Genomic DNA, 23,549 nt, shown 5'->3' with positions numbered 1-23,549 from the left:
GTAGTTTTCCTTGATAAGTTTAGGCAAATGCCGTGATGATTTCTCTGAAACGGAACCCTCCCTTGGGTTCAAAGATGAATTTCCTACCAAAATCAAAGATACATCAGCCACAATATTTTCAGAGAATCCTAGTGCTCACAGAACAGTTACAGAAAAGTTAATATGACATTAGTAAACTGCAGGAGCATCCGAGGAAAGGTCCTAGAATTAGTATCACCTGCGAAGACTATAATGTCCAGATAGTATTAAGAACAGGAAGTTGGCTGAAAGCAAAAATGGAGAGCAACAAAATCCTAAGTTCAGATTCGAATATTTATCATGAGAAAAGGTTAGTCACCAGTGGTGGCGGTGTATTTATTCCAGTAAAGAATTCGATAATATATAGCAAAAATAAATTGATAATATATAGCAAGGTCGTCATGGTTTCTGCATGTGAATTAATCTGGGTGGACTCGAGCATCGGAGGTCAGTCAAAAATGGTAATCGGATGCTTTTATAGACACCCTGGCTTAGGAGCTGTAATGGAAGTATGCTTCAGAAAGAACGTGCAGAATATCATTACTAACTTTCCTGATTATGCTGTTGTAATAGGGGAGAAGAAATAAAAACTTTGAGGTTTGTCAATGACATTGTAATTCTGGCAGGCACAGCAAAGGGCCTGGGAGAGCAGTTGAATTGGACAGTGTCTTGAAAGGAGGATATAAGAGGAACATTAACAAAAGCAAAATGAGGATAATGGAATGTAGTCTCATTAAATTAGGTGATGCTGAGGAAATTAGATTAGGAAATGAGACACTTAAAGTAGCAGATGAGTTTTGCGGGACAAAATAACTGATGGTGGTCGAAGTAGAGAGGATATAAGATGTAGATCGGCAATGGCAAGGAAAGCGATTCTGAAGAAGAGAAATTTGTTAAGATCGAGTATAGATTTAAGTGTCAGGAAGTCTTTCCTGAAAGTATTTGTATGGAGTGTAGCCATGTAGGGAAGTGAAACATGAATGATAAATAGTTTAGACAAGAAGATAATAGAAGCTTTCAATATGTGGTGCTACAGAAGAGAGGTGTAGATTAGATGGGTAGATCATGTAACTAATGAGAAGGTACTGAATAGAATTGGAGAGAAGAGGAATTTGTGGCACAACTTGACTATAAGAAGGGATCGGTTGGTAGGACATGTTCTGAGACATCAAGGGATCACCAATTCACACAAACCAAAAGAAGTTTTGCATCACCCTGGTTCTGAGAGTGCAGGAACCTGTACAGAAAATTGGAATAGAGATCAACATAAACATCATTTCCACCCTTTTTATTGCTCATGAAAACACACATTGCTTGTTTTACCACCATACAGTGAGGCTTTGAGGGGGTGTTCTAGATTGCTGTACACACCAGTACCTCTAATACCCAGTAACATGTCCTCTTGCATTGATGCATGCCTGTATTTGTCATGGCATACTATCCACAAGTTCATCAAGGCACTTCTCGCGTCTGTCGGCCATCGTAATTTAATATATTATTATTGTTGTTATTATTTTTTGATTGTTGCCGACTTACGTGGTGGGCCTTGATAAAAATTATATTTCAATCAATTTTGATTTACGATTGAATGCTTTTGTGAAGTTCTCCTTTTTAACAATATTAATCTTAAATTACTTGTTACGTTAATGAATGTTAGACTCGCTGAATCTTAAAACATGAGCATATAAGCTGAACAATGTGATAAACTTTTCATATTAATTTCCTCGGCTAGTCAGCTCACTTTAAAGCAAAAGATCTTTAGTTATTAATTACAATTGCGGCCCAAACACGCGCGAGAGTATTTTTTCTTACCTCCGTTAACCATTGCCTCGTAGTCGGAGTCCTGGCTCTGGCTGTCGGCTATGGTACTGAAAATAAGAATCTTAAAGCTACGTATTTCTGCAACTACGTGCGGCTGTGGAGAAAAATTAATATTATGTTAACAGCGGGCAAGTTTTTCGCTTCCGCTAATTTTTCATAAGTTAATATCGCCACGTAATGGCGTCATTGGCTGCATCAGCGGCTGCGATTGTTGAACTGTAAATTACTTGAATGCAGGTTAATTCAAGGAAGGCGGACATGAAATCGGGATCACCTCTTACAAATTAAAAGTGCACAATGATATTTAATGAATATATTATATGCTTAATTAGTTCAAATATGCATACATTTGCCAGCACACGCAAGATGTCCGTCTACACACAACCAAGACCAGAGAGGAAGAGAAGACGACTGAAAAATTAACAAAAGAGCGTATCTTGTCGTCTCTTTAGATCATTTTGTTATATTTCTTTGCACTCGAAACTTACACAGAGAAATTATTATTTAATGAGTGCATTATAAAAAAAATATGTATCATTCAAGTTTTAAATGTCTCTGCTTTATAAATACTGTTTTTAAGTGTTTTCTTATTACCTCACTGGGGACGCTATACACTGTTGGTCCAGATTGTCCAACTCCTCAATGGTGATTCAGCGTAGACACCTCAAAGTGGTTGGTGGGTCACGTCGTCCATAAACAGCCCATTTAAATCTATACCAGACACATTCGATAGGGTTCATGTCTGAAGAACATGCTGGCCACTCTAGTTGAGCAATGCCATTATCCTGAAGGAAGTCATTCACAAGATGCGCACAATGGGGGTGCGAATTGTCGTCCATGAAGACGAATGCCTCACCAGTATGCTGCCGATATGGTTGCACTATCGGTCGGAGGATGGCATTCATGTATCGTACAGCCGTTACGCCGCCTTCCATGACCACCAGCAGCATACGTTGGCTCCACATAATACCACCCCAAAACAGCAGGGAACCTCCACCTTGCTGCACTCGCTGGACAGTGTGTGTCCAAGGCATTTAGCCTGACTGGATTGCCTCCAAACACGTGTCCGACGAGTGCCTGGTTGAAGGCATATGCGACACTCGAAGGTGAAGAGAATGTGATGCTAATCCTGATTAGATTAGATTAGATTTACTTTCATTCCAATTGATCCATAGTGAGAAGGTCCTCCAGGATGTAGAACACGTCAGAAAAACAATAATACATGACAAATATTTACAACTCAAACAAATAAGCTTCCACAGGTTCCATGTGGAGTGATCATGATATTTTAATGAACACTATATGAAAGAATCATTTTACAAATACTAATGCACTGAATTTAAAATAGAAGTTTTTTTATTTATTTATAGGGTAATAAACGTGTAATACAACTACTATAATACTTATTTACAATGAACACATTACTGCACTGAAATGGTGCAGAAGTTATATTGTGTGTGATATATATATATATATATATATATATATATATATATATATATATATATATATAAAAACAAAGATGATGTGACTTACCAAATGAAAGTGCTGGCAGGTCGACAGACACACAAACATACACACAAAATTCAAGCTTTCGCAACAAACTGTTGCCTCATCAGGAAAGAGGGAAGGAGAGGGAAAGACGAAAGGATGTGGGTTTTAAGGGAGAGGGTAAGGAGTCATTCCAATCCCGGGAATGGAAAGACTTACCTTAGGGGGAAAAAAGGACGGGTATACACTCCCACACACACACACATATCCATCCACACATATACAGACACAAGCAGACATATTTAAAGACCAATGTCTGCTTGTGTCTGTATATGTGTGGATGGATATGTGTGTGTGTGGGAGTGTATACCCGTCCTTTTTTCCCCCTAAGGTAAGTCTTTCCGCTCCCGGGATTGGAATGACTCCTTACCCTCTCCCTTAAAACCCACATCCTTTCGTCTTTCCCTCTCCTTCCCTCTTTCCTGATGAGGCAACAGTTTGTTGCGAAAGCTTGAATTTTGTGTGTATGTTTGTGTTTGTTTGTGTGTCTGTCGACCTGCCAGCACTTTCATTTGGTAAGTCACATCATCTTTGTTTTTAAATATATTTTTCCTACGTGGAATGTTTCCCTCTATTTTTATATATATATATATATATATATATATTCGTTCTACTGAGAAATTCATCAATGGAGTAGAAGGAGTTGGCCACAAATTAATCCTTTAGGCTTCTCTTAAACTGAATTTCATTGGTTGTTAAACTTTTAATGGCTGCTGGCAAGTTATTGAAAATGTGTGTTCCTGAATAATGCACACCTTTTTGTACAAGACTAAGTGACTTCAAATCCTTGTGAAGATTATTCTTATTTCTAGTATTGATTCCATGAATTGAGCTGTTGGTTTGAAAAAGTGATACATTTTTAATGACAAATTTCATTAAAGAATAAATATATTGGGAAGCAGTAGCTAGTATCCCTAGTTCTCTAAACAGGCTTCTGCAGGATGTTCTCGAGTTCGCACCACATATAACTCTTACTGCACGTTTTTGTGCCCGGAAAACTTTAGCTTGGCTTGATGAATTACCCCAAAAAATAATCCCATATGATATTATGGAATGAAAGTAAGCATAGTATGCCAGCTTTTTCATTTTTATATCCCCTATGTCTGACACAATTTGCATTGCAAATAGAGATTTGTTAAGACGCTTCAGCAGTTCTGTGGTATGCTTTTCCCAGTTGAATTTATTATGAAGCTATAATCCTAAGAATTTAACACTGTCCACTTCTTCTATCTGCTTGTGATCATATGTTAGGCATATACACGTGGGACACCCTTTACGAGTTGCATGTAGTGTGTTTTTTCAAAGTTTAGTGACAAGGAATTGGCTAGGAACCAGTGATTAATGTCCACAAATATTTTATTAGCTGATCTTTCTAAGACTACACTTGATTTGCTATTTATTGCAATGTTTTAATCATCAGCAAACAAAACGGACTTGTCATCTGGTAATGTTACTGATGAAAGGTCATTGATTTACACAAGAAAAAGTAAGGGCCCTAAAATGGAACCTTGTGGGGACCCCCACATGTAATTAGTTCCCAGTTGGTTGATACCTGACAGCTTGATACATGTCTCTTTCCTAACAACACCCTTTGTTTCCTGCAGGAGATATAAGTTTTGAACCATTTTGCAGCATTTCCTGTTACACTATAATATTCTAATTTACTTAAAAGAATATTGTGATTTACACAGTCAAATGCCTTTGACAGATCACAAAATATACCAGTTGCCTGTAATTTTTTATCTAATGAATTAAGCACATTTTCACTGTAAGTGTAGATAGCCTTCTCAGTATCAGAACCCTTTCGAAATACGAACCGTGACTTTGATAGTATGTTATTTGAGATAAGATGGTTATAAAGCCGATTGCACATACTTTTTCTAAAATTTTTGAGAATGCTGGCAAAAGTGAAATTGTATGGAAATTTGATGCTATTTGTTTATCTCCCTTCTTAAACAGTGGCTTAACTTCTGCATATTTTAACCATTCAGGAAATATTCCACTGATAAACGATTGGTTACACAGATAGCGTAATATGTTACTTAACTCAGAATCACATTCTTTAATTAGCTTTGTTGACATTTCATAATACTCACTAGATGTTTTTGATTTTAAAGATTTTATGATGGACATTATTTCTGCTGGGGTAGTGAGGGTCAAATTCATATTATGGAAGTTACTTGAAATGTCTGGTCTGAGGTATTCCATAGCAGCATCTACAGAACCTGCAACTCCATCTTTTCAGTAACACTGTTACTGAAATGTTTGTTAAAAAGTTCTGTAACACTATACACACCTGTCACCAATGTATCATTTACTCTTAATGCTATTTGTCCCTGAGCGGTCCATTTGGCTTGTTGTTGGGCCCATCTGTATCGCGCTGCATGGTGTCATGGTTGCAAAGATTGACCTCGCCATGTAAGTTGGCAGTGAAGTTGCACATCATGCAGCCTATTGCACACAGTTTGAGTCAGAACGCGACATCCTGTGGCTGCACGAAAAGCATTACCCAGCATGGTGGCATTGCTGTCAGGGTCCCTCCGGGCCATAATCCACAGGCAGCGGTCATCCACTGCAGTAGTAGCCCTTGGGCCGCCTGACTGAGGCATGTCATCAACAGTTCCTTTCTCTCTGTATCTCCTCAATGTCCGAGAAACATGGCTTTGGTTCCTCCGAGACACCTGGACACTTCCCTTGTTGAGAACCCTTCCTGGCACAAAGTAACAATGCACACGCAACCGAACCGTGGTGTTGACTGTCTAGGCATGGTTGAACTACAGACAACACGAGCCGTGTACCTCTATCCTGGTGGAATGACTGGATCTGATCAGCTGTCGGACCCCCTCCATCTAATAGGCACTGCTCATGCATGGTTGTTTACATCTTTGTGGGGGGGGGGGGGGGGGTATTAGTGACATCTCTGAACATTCAAAGGGACTGTGTCTGTGATACAATATCCACAGTCAACGTCTATCTTGCAGAGTTCTGGGAACCGGGGTAATGTAAAGCTTTTTTTGATGCGTGTAGTATTGGAGGGAAGTGTGGAGGGTAAAAATCATAGAGGGAGACCAAGGGTTGAATACACTATCCAGAAGGATGTATGTTGCAGTAGTTACTCAGAGATGAAGCAGCTTGCACAGGATAGGGTAGCTTGAAGAGCTGCATCAAAGCAGTTCATGGACTGAAGACCATAACAACAACAACAACAACAACAATAATAATAATAGGGGGTGACTTCAACTTGCCAGGTGAAGATTGGGAGTGTCACACAATCAAAACTGGTGCAAGAGACAGCGGTTTGTATGACATTATTCTGAATGTCTTGTCTGAAAGTCACTTCGAGCAGATAATTAGGAAAAAAAACTCACGAAGATAACATCCTAGACCTCTTAGCATTAAACAGACCTGAACCAACCAAATCAGTTAAAGCAGAGGTAGGTATCAGTGATCATAAGGCTGTGATAATAATTATGGCTATGGGTATTACATGGAAAGTTATGAAAGATAGGAATATATTTTTGCTTGGCAAATATGATGAGATACAAATTGCATAGTATCTGAGTAGACAGCATCAAATACACTCCTGGAAATGGAAAAAAGAACACATTGACACCGGTGTGTCAGACCCACCATACTTGCTCCGGACACTGCGAGAGGGCTGTACAAGCAATGATCACACGCACGGCACAGCGGACACACCAGGAACCGCGGTGTTGGCCATCGAATGGCGCTAGCTGCGCAGCATTTGTGCACTGCCGCCGCCAGTGTCAGCCAGTTTGCCGTGGCATACGGAGCTCCATCGCAGTCTTTAACACTGGTAGCATGCCGCGACAGCGTGGACGTGAACCATATGTGCAGTTGACGGACTTTGAGCGAGGGCGTATAGTGGGCATGCGGGAGGCCGGGTGGACGTACCGCCGAATTGCTCAACACGTGGGGCGTGAGGTCTCTACAGTACATCGATGTTGTCGCCAGTGGCCGGCGGAAGGTGCACGTGCCCGTCGACCTGGGACCGGACCGCAGCGACGCACGGATGCACGCCAAGACCGTAGGATCCTACGCAGTGCCGTAGGGGACCGCACCACCACTTCCCAGCAAATTAGGGACACTGTTGCTCCTGGGGTATCGACGAGGACCATTCGCAACCGTCTCCATGAAGCTGGGCTACGGTCCCGCACACCGTTAGGCCGTCTTCCGCTCACGCCCCAACATCGTGCAGCCCGCCTCCAGTGGTGTCGCGACAGGCGTGAATGGAGGGACGAATGGAGACGTGTCGTCTTCAGCGATGAGAGTCGCTTCTGCCTTGGTGCCAATGATGGTCGTATGCATGTTTGGCGCCGTGCAGGTGAGCGCCACAATCAGGACTGCATACGACCGAGGCACACAGGGCCAACACCCGGCATCATGGTGTGGGGAGCGATCTCCTACACTGGCCGTACACCATTGGTGATTGTCGAGGGGACACTGAATAGTGCACGGTACATCCAAACCGTCATCGAACCCATCGTTCTACCATTCCTAGTCCGGCAAGGGAACTTGCTGTTCCAACAGGACAATGCACGTCCGCATGTATCCCGTGCCACCCAACGTGCTCTAGAAGGTGTAAGTCAACTACCCTGGCCAGCAAGATCTCCGGATCTGTCCCCCATTGAGCATGTTTGGGACTGGATGAAGCGTCGTCTCACGCGGTCTGCACGTCCAGCACGAACGCTGGTCCAACTGAGGCGCCAGGTGGAAATGGCATGGCAAGCCGTTCCACAGGACTACATCCAGCATCTCTACGATCGTCTCCATGGGAGAATAGCAGCCTGCATTGCTGCGAAAGGTGGATATACAGTGTACTAGTGCCGACATTGTGCATGCTCTGTTGCCTGTGTCTATGTGCCTGTGGTTCTGTCAGTGTGATCATGTGATGTATCTGACCCCAGGAATGTGTCAATAAAGTTTCCCCTTCCTGGGACAATGAATTCACGGTGTTCTTATTTCAATTTCCAGGAGTGTATTTAGTGCTGAGGTCAAGTATTTGGAGCACAGATGGAAAAGCAGATACACATAATAATAGGCCTATATGATTGAGGTCAACATTTTGTGAATGTTTTATGGTCAGAAATTGACTTTTTTTCTAGAACGAAAATCCATCGTCAAGAAATCAACATGGATTCCCCAAACAGAGATCTTGTGAAACTCTGCATTCTCTGTTCCTTCTTGAGATCCATAGTGCTGTAGCATGGTGTATACGCTCCGGGAAAATTCTGGGAATTTTTTCATCCAGGAGAAAACCGAGAAAAACCTGGGAATAGTTTAGAATCCCGGGAATTTTTCATTGTTTTAGACTTTGGTTAAATTTTCATAATTTTAGTATGAAGACTATGGAATACTTTATAAGTATAAACTGCTGCCGATGAGCATGATGTCGCAACTGTTTGCATTTCATTTGAGCAGTTTCCCATGGGCTCATAAGCATGTGCCATTGGGTTGTGTTTGGGCAGTACCTTCTCTCACTTCCAGCTACTTGACATGTGGCTGTTAGCATCAGTAGTAACAACAAGCAGCCAGATGATAACTGGAAAAATTTTTCTGGCACGCAAACTGCCAGATTGCCGCATGCGCATAGCAGTCTGGGTTGTAGTTGGGAGAGGGTTAGTGTCCATGTAAGCCGTGTTTATGTATAGTGAGTTTGCTCTTTCCTCTTCGTTTACACTTCTCACATCAGATGAAAACTAAATGGATTTTTGTGGTTGGAAGCTATCAAGTGAATTAAAATGCATTCACATAATTACGGAAGCTTCAGTTTTCTGATTTTATTTTATTTGTATTTATATATATCTTTTCCCAGAGGCAGTCAATTTATTCGAACTGAAGTGTTTCATTCCGCACTATTGGCTAGTTTCAACTGTTCAGTGAATTTCAAGTGCACATTTTCGTCTTCTGGAATGTATGGTATTATGCCATAATAAAGAACCAAACATGAGATAATACAGTACTGGTGCTCCAAGAAAATTTGCATCCCAAAAACCCCACTGAAATCTTAAATATCAGGTTGGGACCTACTTCATTATGAATCTGGGCATATGAATGTTCCATGTAAGTATGAAATTCTGATGGTCTTGTAGTATCCTGTTTCGTTTATGATGTCACATAAGATCTCTTAATGCTGTATAGGTACGAACATATGGGCTTCCTAAGTCATCTTAGCTGCCCATGGACAGTAACGCGTTTTCTGGCACTCTCTGGCAACTACTGAAGTGAAGCTATTTCTAACAGGTCGTGGGGAAATATTGCAAATGGTGCTTCGAAAAGCTTTAGTTTCAAAGTAAATTTCCTTTACGCAAGATGAATTATGTTTCATGTGCAATGAATTTCTTAAATCACAGAGTGTTTGACTCTCATTTAAAACTTAACACATTGTGGACTAGCCACTTACAAGAATTTCGAGCCCAGAAGACCAGACATTAATGTCGGTATTTAAAATTTTACTGGCAATTTTGTGTGATGTATCTTAAAGTGTAACACACACCCAAAACAAAATCAATATTATATGTAAAAGCTTAGCTTTTATTGTAGCTTCACTGTGTACATTAATTTAAACCATTAACTTTCCCTGTTTGTGTGTTAACACCACTTAACAGTGATGTTGCAGCTGGCTGACTACATCAAGTGTCCTATCCTCTGAATATCTGCTGTCATTGGCTGGTGAGATCACATGACATGAGCTATGACTGTCTTACAAAAGTGCATCTCAATCTCAATTTTAGTGCTTCGGAAATTAATGTGCTGTTATGAATCTATACTTTTGTACTATGAATATAAAAATATGCAGCATATCGTAAAATGAAAATATGCAACATAAATGTTGCCGAACATCAGAGCTTTCCAAAACATTTTTTGCCGAGTTTTTTTATTCTCTGAAGTTCCATGCTGGTGGACATCACCTTTACCATTCAAAGAACTGATATTTTTACAGCTCCGAGGGAAAGTATACTGTCACTTACCATGGAAAACATGCATTCTTCATCTTGGAAGAATTGCATTTTCACGTGGGGGAAAAGTATGTTTTTAACTGGGAAATCTGGGAATTTATTTTTCTTGTCCGCGTATACAACCTGTGTAGGCAATGGCACTCAGGTCAGTGCCATGATCCCTGACTTCAGGAAGGCATTTGACACCATCCTGCTCTCCTGTTGAATGAAAAAAATATGAGCTTGCCGAGTATCAGACCAGGTTTGTGACTGCATTCAAGACTTCTTGCAGATAGAACTCCACATCTTACTCTTAACTGAACAGAATCAACAGATGTAAAAGTAATTTCTGGAGTACCCCAAGGAGGTGTGATATGACCATTACTGTTTGCAATGTATGTAAATAATCTAGTACAAACCATCAGAACCTCTTTAAACCTGTTCACAGATGATGGAGTTGTCTATTAAAAAAAAAAAAAAAAAAAAAAAAAAGGGCAATGCCTAAAGACAATATAGATTTGCAGAATGACCTACAGTGGATTGATGGATGATGCAGGCTCTCTCAATTGACCGTTGTAACATGTTGCACATACTTAGGAATAGAAATTCACAACTGTACAACTACACTATTGAGGACAAATTGTTGGAAACATTATCTACTGTAAAATATCTAGGATAACTATCCAAGATGACCTGAATTGGAATGACCATATAAAGCAAACAATAGGAAAATTAGATGGCACACTGAGATTCATAGGAAAAATCCTAAGAAAATATAACTCATCCATGAAAGAAGTGGCTTCCAAGGCACTTCTTCAACCAATTCTTGAGTACTGTTCACCAGTCTGGGACCTTTACCAGGTACGACTGATTGATAGATAGAGAGAGAGAGAGAGAGAGAGAGAGAGAGAGAGAGAGAATCCTTCAAAGAAGTGCAGGATGTTTGGCCAATGGCTTATTTCGTTGATGTGAGGTCATTACAGAGATGCTCAGCAGACGCTGCTGGCAGACATTACAAGAGAGGCATTGTACATCATGGAGAAGTTTACTGTTGAAGTTTTGAGAGAGTACTTTTTGGTAAGAGTCAGACAACATATTACTTCCTTCCACATACATCTCATGAAATGATAAAAATGAGAAAATTCAAGAAGTTAGAGCTAATACAGAGGCTTCCCAACAACTAATCTTCCCACACATCATTCACAAATGAAACAACAAAAGGGAAATCAGTTGGTGGTGGCAGAGTTCACTCTGCCACACACCATCAGGTTGCTAGCAGAGTATTGACGTAGATGTAGAAGCCATTGTCCTCCCATTGTCATCATATCTGATCTTTTGTTCCATGTATAGTTAGTTAGTTCCGTAGATCAAATTCATGATAAATGTTATGATCTGAAGTGTATCAACAGAACAAAATATAAGACTTATAAAAAAACTAGAAAAATATTTGTATGGCTATATGCTGGCCTTTTATAAGTTCCTTTTTTATTTATTTTCTAATAGCTAATTACTTCTACTCAAGAATTCCTCTATGGCATACAATTTTCTCTAAGGAGAAAACTCTTTAATCTACATTTGAAAACATTTCTGTATTCTGTTTCTTAAATAAGAATTAAACCAGACATCACATTTTTGTTGACAGGATGTTACACAAACCCTTACCCTATATTTATCCCTCCATATAATGTTTTGTTTGAGATTCACTGCACATTATTTATGAAGATGGTTATCAATTTTGTTGACAGGATGTTACACAAACCCTTACCCTATATTTATCCCTCCATATAATGTTTTGTTTGAGATTCACTGCACATTATTTATGAAGATGGTTATCATTTTTAATATATTTGAAATCTGTTTGTATTTATTCACAGTGTGATGCTGTTGATGCTGACAGAATGTACTTTCTGCCACTCAAGAGTCATTACCTCCAGCAGATAAGCTTGGCTTTGGGGCTAGATAACATCTGAGACTGGAAAATTTACAACAGGAGACGCCAAATGAAATAACTCTTAGAATTGCATTCCATATTGTGTAATTTTATGTTTTGCAAAAAACTTATAAACTCAGTTGTTACTTAAAATATTGAAATTCATTGTTACCATTATAACAAAAACATAAATGTGTGTCTTATTTAGAGATTATGCCAGTGTGCTTTTTATTTGTATTACATTTACAGCTTTTATTTTTGAGTTGTGTAAATATTTTGTGTTAAAAACTTAATTTCTTCTTCACACCACAGAGTATATTTTCAGACAATAAAAGACTGTGATGTTAACTATTAATTGAAGGTGCCACTTTTAACTATTCCATTTTTAAATGGGAGCATTGATGCTTTAGATGTAGTTCAGTATTGGATTACACTCAACAAATAAGTATAAGCTTTATATATATATGTCAAAACATATTTCCTGCAAAATTACATTTGGGGATATAAGAGCAAATGTGGGACTGTTTGTTTAGTATAAATTTTAAAATACTCTTGCAAAGTGATTAAGTGGTAGACACTGGCCTTTTATTTGGAAAAAGTGAGGTTTAATCCCCATTTGTCCATTCTGATTAAACACTTTGGGGCTGATGCTGTAAAATAACAGGTATGTTGATCTGTCTAAAAGTATGTTTGCCTTTAATTTTATGAGTTTCTTGTTAGTGTTATGGTTCTCACTTGTCTGGGCTATATGGTGGACACCGTATTTAAACACTTGTGGACATACTGGAAATGTAGCTACATTTTTTATTCTTTTTGTGGAGTGGCATGTTTGTAATGTACAGGATCAGTAGTGTAGTGATGGATGCTTTGATTAGGAATGAAACTGCTCTCATGATTTTGAGGAAAGTAATTTTTCCTATTTTTGAAAGAGCTTAGAGTACATAATTCTGAAGTTATGTTATTTATAAATATCATTTTTATTAATGTCATAAAATCGAAAGAGGAGTGTGGACTTCAAGATGCTTCTGAGGCAAACAGTGGCATTATTTCCATAAGTTTTACACTTCACAAGTGTAGAAAACCAAAGTCAGGAACTTTAGACTGAATTAATTTTAAAAAAGCCTGAATAACAATTGACCATGTATCAGATATTGATGTCTCTGTAAGACAGTGCGGCGAGAGCATTTTCATTGACTTAGGTTAGAACAGCTCATCTGTACATTTTTTTGTACTATATTATGTGTCCTGTGATTAAACATGTCAAGGAGCAAACAAATCTGTATGTCAAACTGAGTGTAAGAAAGTTACAAAGCATTAAGTTCCATTCATCTACATGTGTTCTAGTGGAATACAAATTATGGTCCATATATGACAGGTTGATACTGTGTATATGAGAGCAACTCGTGTCTGTCCAAATGTCATGAACCATTACAGGTTTGTATCTATTCTCAGAAACATCCATAAAAAATTTGGACATGAAAAAGGAGAAACTGGCTATGACCTACTGTATGAAAACTGTATGTGCTACTTTCTGTTATGGTCTCAGAATATTACAAAGAATTAAAGTGTGAGTAAATTTGTGACTTTATTTCAAGGGTTGCATGCCATAAAACAAAACAAATATGGTGTAAAGCTGTATATATTATTGACACCAATGAACACATTTCTCAAGGCATTATCTAGAAAGTGTTAAGCTCTTCTTACAGAAAGATTTTACACACCTCTGTCCAACACTTGAGAATTGGAAACTGCCATATTATTACTATGGGAATGACAAAAACTCCTAAGTAAGATAACCTCATATGATAAATGATCACACATTTCATAGGAGTGAATTCATGTGGTGGACTACAGCGAAACATGTTGGATGTTGATTTACCTGACAAACAGCTGTCATATGGGGCATTTGTGCACTGAACCTTGAAGTCATGAGGGAAATTGGCTTCCCACAAAATTTTATTAGAAAACTGCAAACCACATGACAAAATAACAGGAAACTGTCTAACCTTTTCAGTTTATGACAGCCATATTTCTTGCAGAAAGCAGAGATTTCAATACACCTCTTTTTACATTTGAACCACAAATAATTATGTCAGATTATTGGAACAAGAATTTGAACATTCTATCATAAAAGATCCCACACTACAATACCGTCCATAATACTTGCTGCATACTTTGTTTTTAATTAATTATGTAAACAAAATTTAAGTTATGAGAAAATCAATTTATTATTTTCTTTTTCTCTCTCAAAAATGGTGTTTTGCTTTATAACTGTGCCTATTCACTAAATAACAATGTTTTACACACAATTTCAAACCACAGAGTATAGATTTTTCAGTGACATGTTGTTGCTGCTCTATTAAAGACCTAAGAGTTGCATGAAGTGTGATAAAATCGGCTAGATTTTTCAGTAGAGGTCTGCATGTGTTACTTTCAGACTGTTGTACTTTATTCAATACAGAGTTTCAGTGATAATGTACATCACAGTTAAAATTAAGGCATTGAAAAAGCAATATGTAAGCATTCATCATCATCATTGGAGAAAGTTGTCACTGTAAATCTGATGCAAAATTAATTGCACTGTTCATGGGATAGAATAGGTGACTCGTTGCTGCATTGCTCTGTGTAGTTTTTCAACCCATCCTTGATACAGTTCAGTTGGTCCATGTGTTCATAAACACTTAGAAAATGTAACAGATCTACTAAGGAGACTGCCCACACTACACTATTCCGTGCTCTTTTAGCATACTGCTGCGCGGTGTGGGAGCCTTACCAGATAGGACTGATGGAGTGCATCGAAAAAGTTCAACGAAGGGCAGCATGTTTTGTATTCTCGAAATATGGGAGTGTGTGTCACTGAAATGATACAGGATTTGGGGTGGACATCATTAAAAGAAAAGTGTTTCTCGTTGTGAAGGAATCTCTTCACGAAATTCCAGTCACCAACTTTCTGCTCCGACTGCGAAAATATTTTGTTGACACTGACCTACATAGGGAGAAACGATCACCACGATAAAATAAGGGAAATCAGAACTCGTATGAAAAGATATAGATGTTCGTTCTTTCCAAGCACTATATCAGATTGGAATAATAGATAATTGTGAAGGTGATTCAATGAACCCTCCGCCAGGCACTTAAATGTGATTTGTAGAGTATCCATGTAGGTGTAGATGCACAATTATCAAACAATAATGGAACAGTACAAGACAATGTTATTTGAGATTGGCACACTTTATACATAGGCAAGCCCAGTCGAGGGTTAATAATAAATAGGAATTTTTGCAGCAAAGGTCATGTGTTGAATATTTTTATTTACTCAATGACCAGTTTTGACAGTCTAGCCGTTGTCTTTGGATCTACAATATACCAGGAGAAAAACATTACTATGACAATTTGCAAAACTGTGGAAACTGTAGACAAATGGAAAAACATCAACCAGATCACAGTATTTTTTATGTACCTTCAGGAAATGTTACTATGCATGAATCTCACAAGCATAATGAGAGCACACTGCATTTAAAAAACAAAGGTGCACTTTTCTTTTCAAATATATAAAACAGAATAAACAAGAAGTACATAACAGCAACAGTGTGCCTCGGAGTGGAGGCGAGTTCATCAGTGAAGCCATTGTAGCCACAGCTCATGAATCTCTTGCTACTAGTGGTGTAACAGAAGTAACAAAATACTTCAATGATCACGGACTCAAGGTGAATGTCACCAAATCTCAGCTACTGACATTTTAAAAACAGGCAGTTCTCATCACAACAATATAAATAGCGTGTGTAATATCTCAGCAACAGAAAATGGTAACTGTAAATTCCTGGGTGTATATGTCGTCGAAAATTTGCAGTGGACATACCACATTAATTTCGTATGCGGAAAAGTCAGTAGTGCCATATATCTCCTCGGCCAGCTTGCAAAGATAGTTCCTAGCCAAGCACTGAAATTAGTATATTATGGAACACTTTACCCCTTTCTCAATTACGGAATTGAACTATGGGGCTGCGAAGCTGATGTACATTTAAAAAGAATACTACTACTACAAAAAAGAGCAATAAGACTTATACATGGGATGGGACATAGAGATTCATGTCTTGAAGTGTTTGTGCAGCACGAATTTCTGACAATATATTCTCTGTACATCTTGAAAATAGTTGTATTTTTTATAAGTCAACCAACAGAAGCTATCAAGGGCAGTGATATACACGATCACAACACTAGAACAAAGTGTAACTATTTCCGTAACAGAACAACGTTAAAAATTACTGATAGAAGTCCGTATATCAGTGGTTTGATTTGGTATAACAAGCTATCAAACTCTCTAAGAACGTACATGGGAAATGTTTTTAAAACAAAATTAAATCTTTTCTAATAGAAAAATATTTGTATTCTTTCAATGAATTTTAAGATAGTGATTGTAACATGAGGCATTAGCATATCAGTTGTAATGTGATAAATGTAAAAAATAGACATAAGAAGCAACAGCTACAGAATATAGTGTATTTTATAAGTATAAATATAACCATAGTATTAAGTCTGACATTTGCAAAAGCCATCATTATGATGGCTCCAAGCAAAGAAAATGTAAATAAATAAATAAAAAGGAAAGACAGCAGACAAGCAGCAGAAGCGTTGATGGGTGGTTATGTGCTTTGTCAGCAGATGGCATTATTGAACCACTACACTGATTATTAACTAGTCTTTGAAGTACAACATTGTATTGGCTGGAAACACTGACATAGGAATGTTTATTATATAATGGAAAAATTACCTGTTGGTCTAAGTGAAAACAGTGATAAGCATTTACGTAATATCCCAACATAGAGCAAAAGACTGTCGGTTCTCCTGAGTGACTGATGCAATTATGTTGTACACTGCTACATTTATGGCTTATTAATAAATGCAGGTAATTGTCTCGTTGAAGGTAACAATACATACAGACTTAATTGCTACACTTACAGGATCATCCACAAAACTATACTGACGGCATTGTCATGTAGACATTCTGCATGCAGTATCGGCAACAGTTGGGAAGAGAGATACGTGCAGGTCAGACTACCTTAGGATTACAGCCCCAACATTCAAATATTCTGAGAAAAATAAAATTTACAATAAAAATAAAAGAACACACAATATCCTCCAAAACTATGAGCTGGTAGTACGAAGCACCTATGGATGGGATACTACAGATATGAGAGGGCTCTTATTGTGACACATGGCCTATCAAATACAGCAAGCAGTATAAAGGCAAGCAGGAAATCTTCATAAATCAGTTTCATAAGCTTTGTAAAACCAAAACTATTTAAGACTATCAGGTGTGGGGCAGCAGCTTTGGATTATCAGAGGAACCAACATCCAGATGTATTTAATAAGAAAATCAAGTATTGGAGTATGCCCTCTGTATTAATACAGGACCTAGGTAATATTAACATGGTTATACTACATGAGAAGAGCCTGTTGATTTACTGTATTTAAATTGCAGCAGCAATAAAGAAATAAGTGCATTTTACTTGCTAACATATTGGAGCACTTCATTCAGTAAGATGTGACTTCAATTGTTTTAATGAAGAGTGTATTTTTGAAAGTTGCTGTGTTGAGTTAAAGGACTTAAATGTTGTTATAATATCAATTTATAGAGTCCCAGGGAAGGTGACAACTGAGCATTTCCTACGTAAATTTCAGAGTTTGTTAGAATACCTCAGTAAAGAAAAGAGGAAAAAAATTGTAGTTGCTGCTGATTTCAACATCAGTGTGTTGAATGAAACATGTGATGTATCAAAATTTACAGACTTAATGAAAAAATATGGCTTCAAATTAAATTTTTCTGAATCTACAAGAGAAAATGCTGTCAGCTACATGCATTGACAATATTTTAACGAATTACGTATTTGAAGATGGATATAAATTCTGTCTAGATCTAGGAATTTCTGATCATCCAGCATTATTTATTGAGCTACCCAGAGCAGATAGATAAGTCCCATGTAAAAAAGCTTATGTAAAAAGGATCTTCAACCAAGAAACTTTGACTCTATTCCATGATAAGATCAAGGAGACAGAATGGCACTTTGATAAAAATATTTCATGCACGGCAAATTTTGAAGCATTTCTAAGGGATTTTCCAAGTGTTTTCAATGAAATGTTTCTACAAAAAACTTATTTTAATAAAATGACAAAATTAAAATGGATCACTAAAGGTATAAAAATCTCCAGTGCTAAGAAAAGGCAGCTACATAAGGAACTAAGACATAACAAAAAAATTGAATATGTTAAATGATACAAAAGTACATTTAAGAAAGTTGTCAAAGCAGCAAAGCGAATGACAAATAATAAATTAATCTTAAACATGAGAATAAATCAAAGGCAGTGTGGTCAGTTGTAAAACACGAATTAGGTATCAAAGCCTCTAGACATGGAATTAGTACAATTAAGCTTGAAGATGAGATCATTGTAAATCCAGCTCAAATTTCAGAATGCTTCAATGAGTTCTTCATTAATGTAGTGAAACCAGAGGTTAATGTTGCAGATTATGAGAACAATGTATGCCCCTTTGGACTAAATCATAATTCTGAATGCCTCACAAAATTCAAAACAGTTTCAACAATAGATGTACAAAAAATTATATTAAAACTAAAAAACAAAAATTCTGCAGGTTGGGATGGAATACCAGCAAAAGTCCTTAAATTTGTGTGTAGAATAATAGGATACCCACTATCTAAAATAATAAACCAATCCTTTGAACAAGGAAGCTTCCCAGAGGTGCTGAAGTATGCAGAAGTAAAACTGTTGCTCAAAAAAGGGTCAATAGAGGAAATGGGGAATTATCGTCCCATCTCCCTCCTTCCAGTCCTATCAAAAATCTTTGAAAATGCTGCTGCTAATCAGATTCGAAATTTTATGGAGAAGTATGATATTGTTACGGAAAACCAATTTGGTTTCCAGCATGGCAGTACTATTGATGCAATTAACAAGTTTACCAACAAGATCAGCACATCATTAGACAACCATAATAAAGTTGCAGGAATCTTTTGTGATCTCACAAAAGCCTTTGACTCTGTAAATCATGCACCGCTCATCTATAAGCTTGACAAGTATGGGATCAAGGGTGATGTTCTAAATTGGCTTACTTCATACTTAACAAATAGGAAACAAAGAGTGATTGTCTCATCAAATGCAGCAAATTACTATTCAAAATGGAAAACAGTAGCCCAAGGTGTCCCTCAAGGCTCGATTCTAGGACCTATTTTGTTCTTGTTCTATGTTAATGATTTCCCGAAAAATATAAATGCTCCATCGATTTTATTTGCAGATGACACATCTGTATTAATTGAAAACCAGGAGCCAGAAAACATCCCTCTCTACATAATAAACACAATGAACAAACTAGAAACATGGTTCCAACTGAATGGATTTAGATTGAACATCCCCAAAACCCACATGGTCCAGTTCAGAACAAAACAGTCAAAGCCCCAAGAAATTAAAATATCTCATAAAAATCAGGATATAGAAGAAGTAGATTCTGTGAAGTTTTTAGGGGTAAACCTAGATAAAAATTTAAATTGGAATAAACATGTTGACTACCTGTTAAACAAATTATGTAGCTTTGCATTTGCTATGCAAATATTAGCTGGTGCAACAGACATGAATACAAGGAAAATTGCATACCACAGCTACCTTCAATCAGTTGTAAGGTATGGTATTATTCTTTGGGGAAATTCAAGCAATATATTGCGCATACTAAAGTTACAGAAAAGAATAATAAGGAACATGTGTACTGCCCATCCAAGGACATCATGCCGCCCACTATTTGAAAAACAACAGCTATTAACAGTTCCCTCCTTATACATCTATGATATTATCATCTTTCTACATAGCAAGTTAGAGTTATTCGAGAAAAATTGTTTCAATCACGCGTATAACACGAGAAACAAAGACAATTTTACGCTTCCCACTCATCGCTTAAATCGATATGCGCAGTCTCCTCAGTATATGGCAACGAAAATTCATAACAAGCTAAAAGGAAAGAATGTTCTGAGTATGAACCTAGAGACACTGAAAACAAAGCTATATGATATACTTGTCAAACGCTGCTACTACACTGTTGAGGACTTCATGAAGGATGAACTGAACATTTGAGCAGGATAAATTTACATATAGTCTTGTGTGTAAATGTAGCTGTCCTTCACAAAAAGGATGAAAGAAAAATAAAAGTTTACATTAATGTTAAAATTGTTTGTACCAATTAGGCCTAAGTAATGTTATCCATTTTTTTGACATGTCTCCCGTACACTAATCATATGATTAGAAATTGTATGTTATGAGACGAATAAAACACTATTCACTAGTACCCAATTGTTAGTTTTCTGTAATGCATTTGTAGCATTATGGTTCCTAACTATTCCAGTATGTTAGGTGGCTTGCGGAGTATGGACGTAGATGTAGATGTACAGTGCTTATGAAACTGATGTATGAAAATGTCCAGCCTATCCTCTATACTATTTGTTAAGCATGTTCTTATAATGTTTGTTAGGCCATATGTCACAACAAGAGCACCCTCATATCTGTAGTATCCTCTTGGCACATATTTTTCTAATGTTACTGTCAATTTTATTTTTCCAAGAATTTTGAACATTGAAGCTGTAATCGTAAGGTAGTCTGACCTGCAAGTACCTTCTTAGCCAACTGTTGCTGACATTACACTCAGCACATCTAGACGACAATGTCGTCAGTATAGTTCTGTAGATGCTCCTGTAAGTGTAGCAACTATATCTATATGTATTGTTACCTTCAACAAGACAAGTCATCTACATGTATAAATAAGCTATAAATGTAGAAGTGTATGATATAATTCTGTCAGTGATTCAGGTTAACCGACAGTCTTTGCTCTATGCTGGGATATTATGCAAATGCTTATGGTTGTTTTCGCCTAGGCCAATAGGTAATTTTTTCATTACGTAATAACCATTCCTATGTCGATATTTCTAGTGAGTACAATGTTGTATTTGAACGAATAGTTAATAATTGATGACCAAGCATATAGCCGCCCTTCAATGTTTCTGCTGCATGCCCGCTCAATCTCTTCCGATGGGCCGTAGCTATAATGGCTCCATGGACAAATTCGCCTCTACACCGGAGCACACTGTTGGTACAATCGACTTTTTATTTACTTTGTTTTGTGTATTTGACTAGTGGAGCCTTTGTTTTGTAAATGGAGTGTGCTCTCATTATGCTTGTGGAATTCATGCACAGTAATATTATTTCCAGAAGGTATGTAATAAATATTGTGATCTGGTTTGTGTACAGGTTTTACAGTTTTGCAGAATGTCATAGTAATGTTTTTCTCCTGGTGTACTGTAGATCTGAAGATGACAGCCAGACTCTGTTGAAAACAGGCATTGAGCTAATAGAAATATTTTAACATGCAACCTTGGCTTCAAAAATTCTTGTTTATCACCAAATATCAGACTGTGCCCACCAACATGTGCACCTTATATATCACCTTTTGAGCAAATTCCTGAATCTGCATTAGAACAGCACCTATACCTTCTTAAGGACAAGGAGAATTTGGTGTCTCTTGCAGTAGTTATTGCAAGAGACGGGCCTAGGTACAGAAGTCTGCATGACTTGCCGATAGTGTGAGCACATTCTGACAACATATTTCACATCAAAAATGTGCTAAGAGTTGAGAACATATTTCACATCACAAATGTGCTAAGAATGAGAAAATCTGTTACTGCTCTTATGGTCTGTGGAGCAGGACAAACTCCATTGTTATTTACTTAAAATTCCAACCAAACAGCTCAAAAGCTCCAACGGTACCAACTGACCGCCATGTCATTCTCAGCCGATAGGTGTCACTGGATGTGTATATGGAGGTGCACATGGTCAGCACACCGCTTTTCCACCCATTGTCAGTTTTCAGGACCGGAGCCACTACATCTCACTCAAATACAGGATGGCACACGAAATGTGTTACCAATTGTTTCTTTCACAATGTACTATGCACATTAGATATCCTGTTGGAATCTCTGCAGCAGTACCAGCAGAGCTTGGAAAAACAAATGAGTTACGAAATGACGTGTAATTCATGATACTGCCGCTAGGAGACTAGTAAGCAGCAATGGCTGACAACGGAAGACTGACAACTCGGCAACAATTGGCAATTGTGTTACTTTTTCATGAAACGAAAAGCCTTGTTGTGACTCAGAGGCATTTTCGACAACAGTTTAACACACGATGGGTCCCTTGCAAGAAGACCATCCACAGGTTGTACGATAAATTTGTACAGGAAGGAACAGTATTGGAAGCGAAGCGACCTCGGCCTAAGCCTGTTTGTTCCCCAGAGAATATTGAAGCGGTACGAGTTGCTGTATGGAGAAGTCCCAGGAAATCATGTAGAAAGGCAGCAGTGCAACTGGGAATATCCAGACGCTCCGTTCAATGCATTCTTAGAAGTGACCTCCATATGTACCCATACAAGATGACCTGTGCACAGAAGCTCACTGAAGAACACAAGCGACAGAGACCACTGTTTGTTCAGTGGGCGGAGAATAGGGAAGAAACTCTCAATAACATTTGGTTTTCAGATGAGGCGCATTTTCATTTAGACGGTGTGGTTAACAAACAAAATGTACGCTTTTTGGGCCACTGAAAAACTACAAGTGCTTCATGAATGACAACATTATGCTCTGAGGATTACAGTGTGGGCAGCAATTTCCAGTCACAGACTTATTGGACCCTTTTTCTTTGACGAAACTGTGAACAGCAAGCCTTATTTGAGCTTGCTTCGCAATAGCTTCATTCCACAGCTTCTTGCTACTGCCTTGCCCTTCAACATGCAGTGGTTCATGCAAGGTGGAGCAAGGCCACGTACCGCAAACACTGTGTTGGAGTTCTTACACGAGCATTTCAACATGCGGATCATTTCACTCAGGTTTCCAGGTCACTTCAGTGACGGACAAAATTGGCCTCCCAATAGTCCAGACCTCTATCCATGTGACTTTTTTCTTTGGGGGTACCCAAAGGAAAAAATTTTCCCGAAACGTCCACGTGATTTAATGGAGGTCAGAAGATTTATTCTTCAAGCTTGCAGTGAAATTATGGAAGACATGTGCCATAGGGTAATCACTAACTTCGGTGTTCATTTGAAGCAAGTTAGGAAACAAAATGGTGGACATATTGAGCATGTGCTGGGTTAGAACAAATCTCCATGCACGGCTCTTCAGTGTAGTATATGTTCCTTTCAGATTGTATTGACAATAAAGTTTATATTC

At 38.0% G+C, this 23,549-nt stretch overlaps 1 protein-coding gene across 3 annotated transcripts in view; it reads left to right on the top strand.

The window, feature by feature from the left end:
• Window positions 1–13,850, top strand: part of LOC124721519 (ER degradation-enhancing alpha-mannosidase-like protein 1) — a 196,410-nt gene extending 182,560 nt beyond the window's left edge. For 2 of the 3 annotated variants that reach the window (XM_047246537.1, XM_047246538.1), the window contains one exon: window positions 12,224–13,850. In XM_047246537.1, the coding sequence (XP_047102493.1) occupies window positions 12,224–12,319 (96 nt within the window). In that variant the 3' untranslated portion in view covers window positions 12,320–13,850. The remainder of the gene's footprint in view (window positions 1–12,223) is intronic. The other variant, XR_007006345.1, reaches the window with a different exon arrangement.
• The last annotated feature ends 9,699 nt before the right edge of the window (window positions 13,851–23,549 follow it).

The sequence above is a fragment of the Schistocerca piceifrons genome, chromosome X (assembly GCF_021461385.2).
Source record: "Schistocerca piceifrons isolate TAMUIC-IGC-003096 chromosome X, iqSchPice1.1, whole genome shotgun sequence".
Taxonomy (NCBI): Eukaryota; Metazoa; Arthropoda; class Insecta; order Orthoptera; family Acrididae; genus Schistocerca; species Schistocerca piceifrons.
Note: the sequence above shows the minus strand (reverse complement) of the source record. Positions and strands in the feature narration are given on the sequence as shown.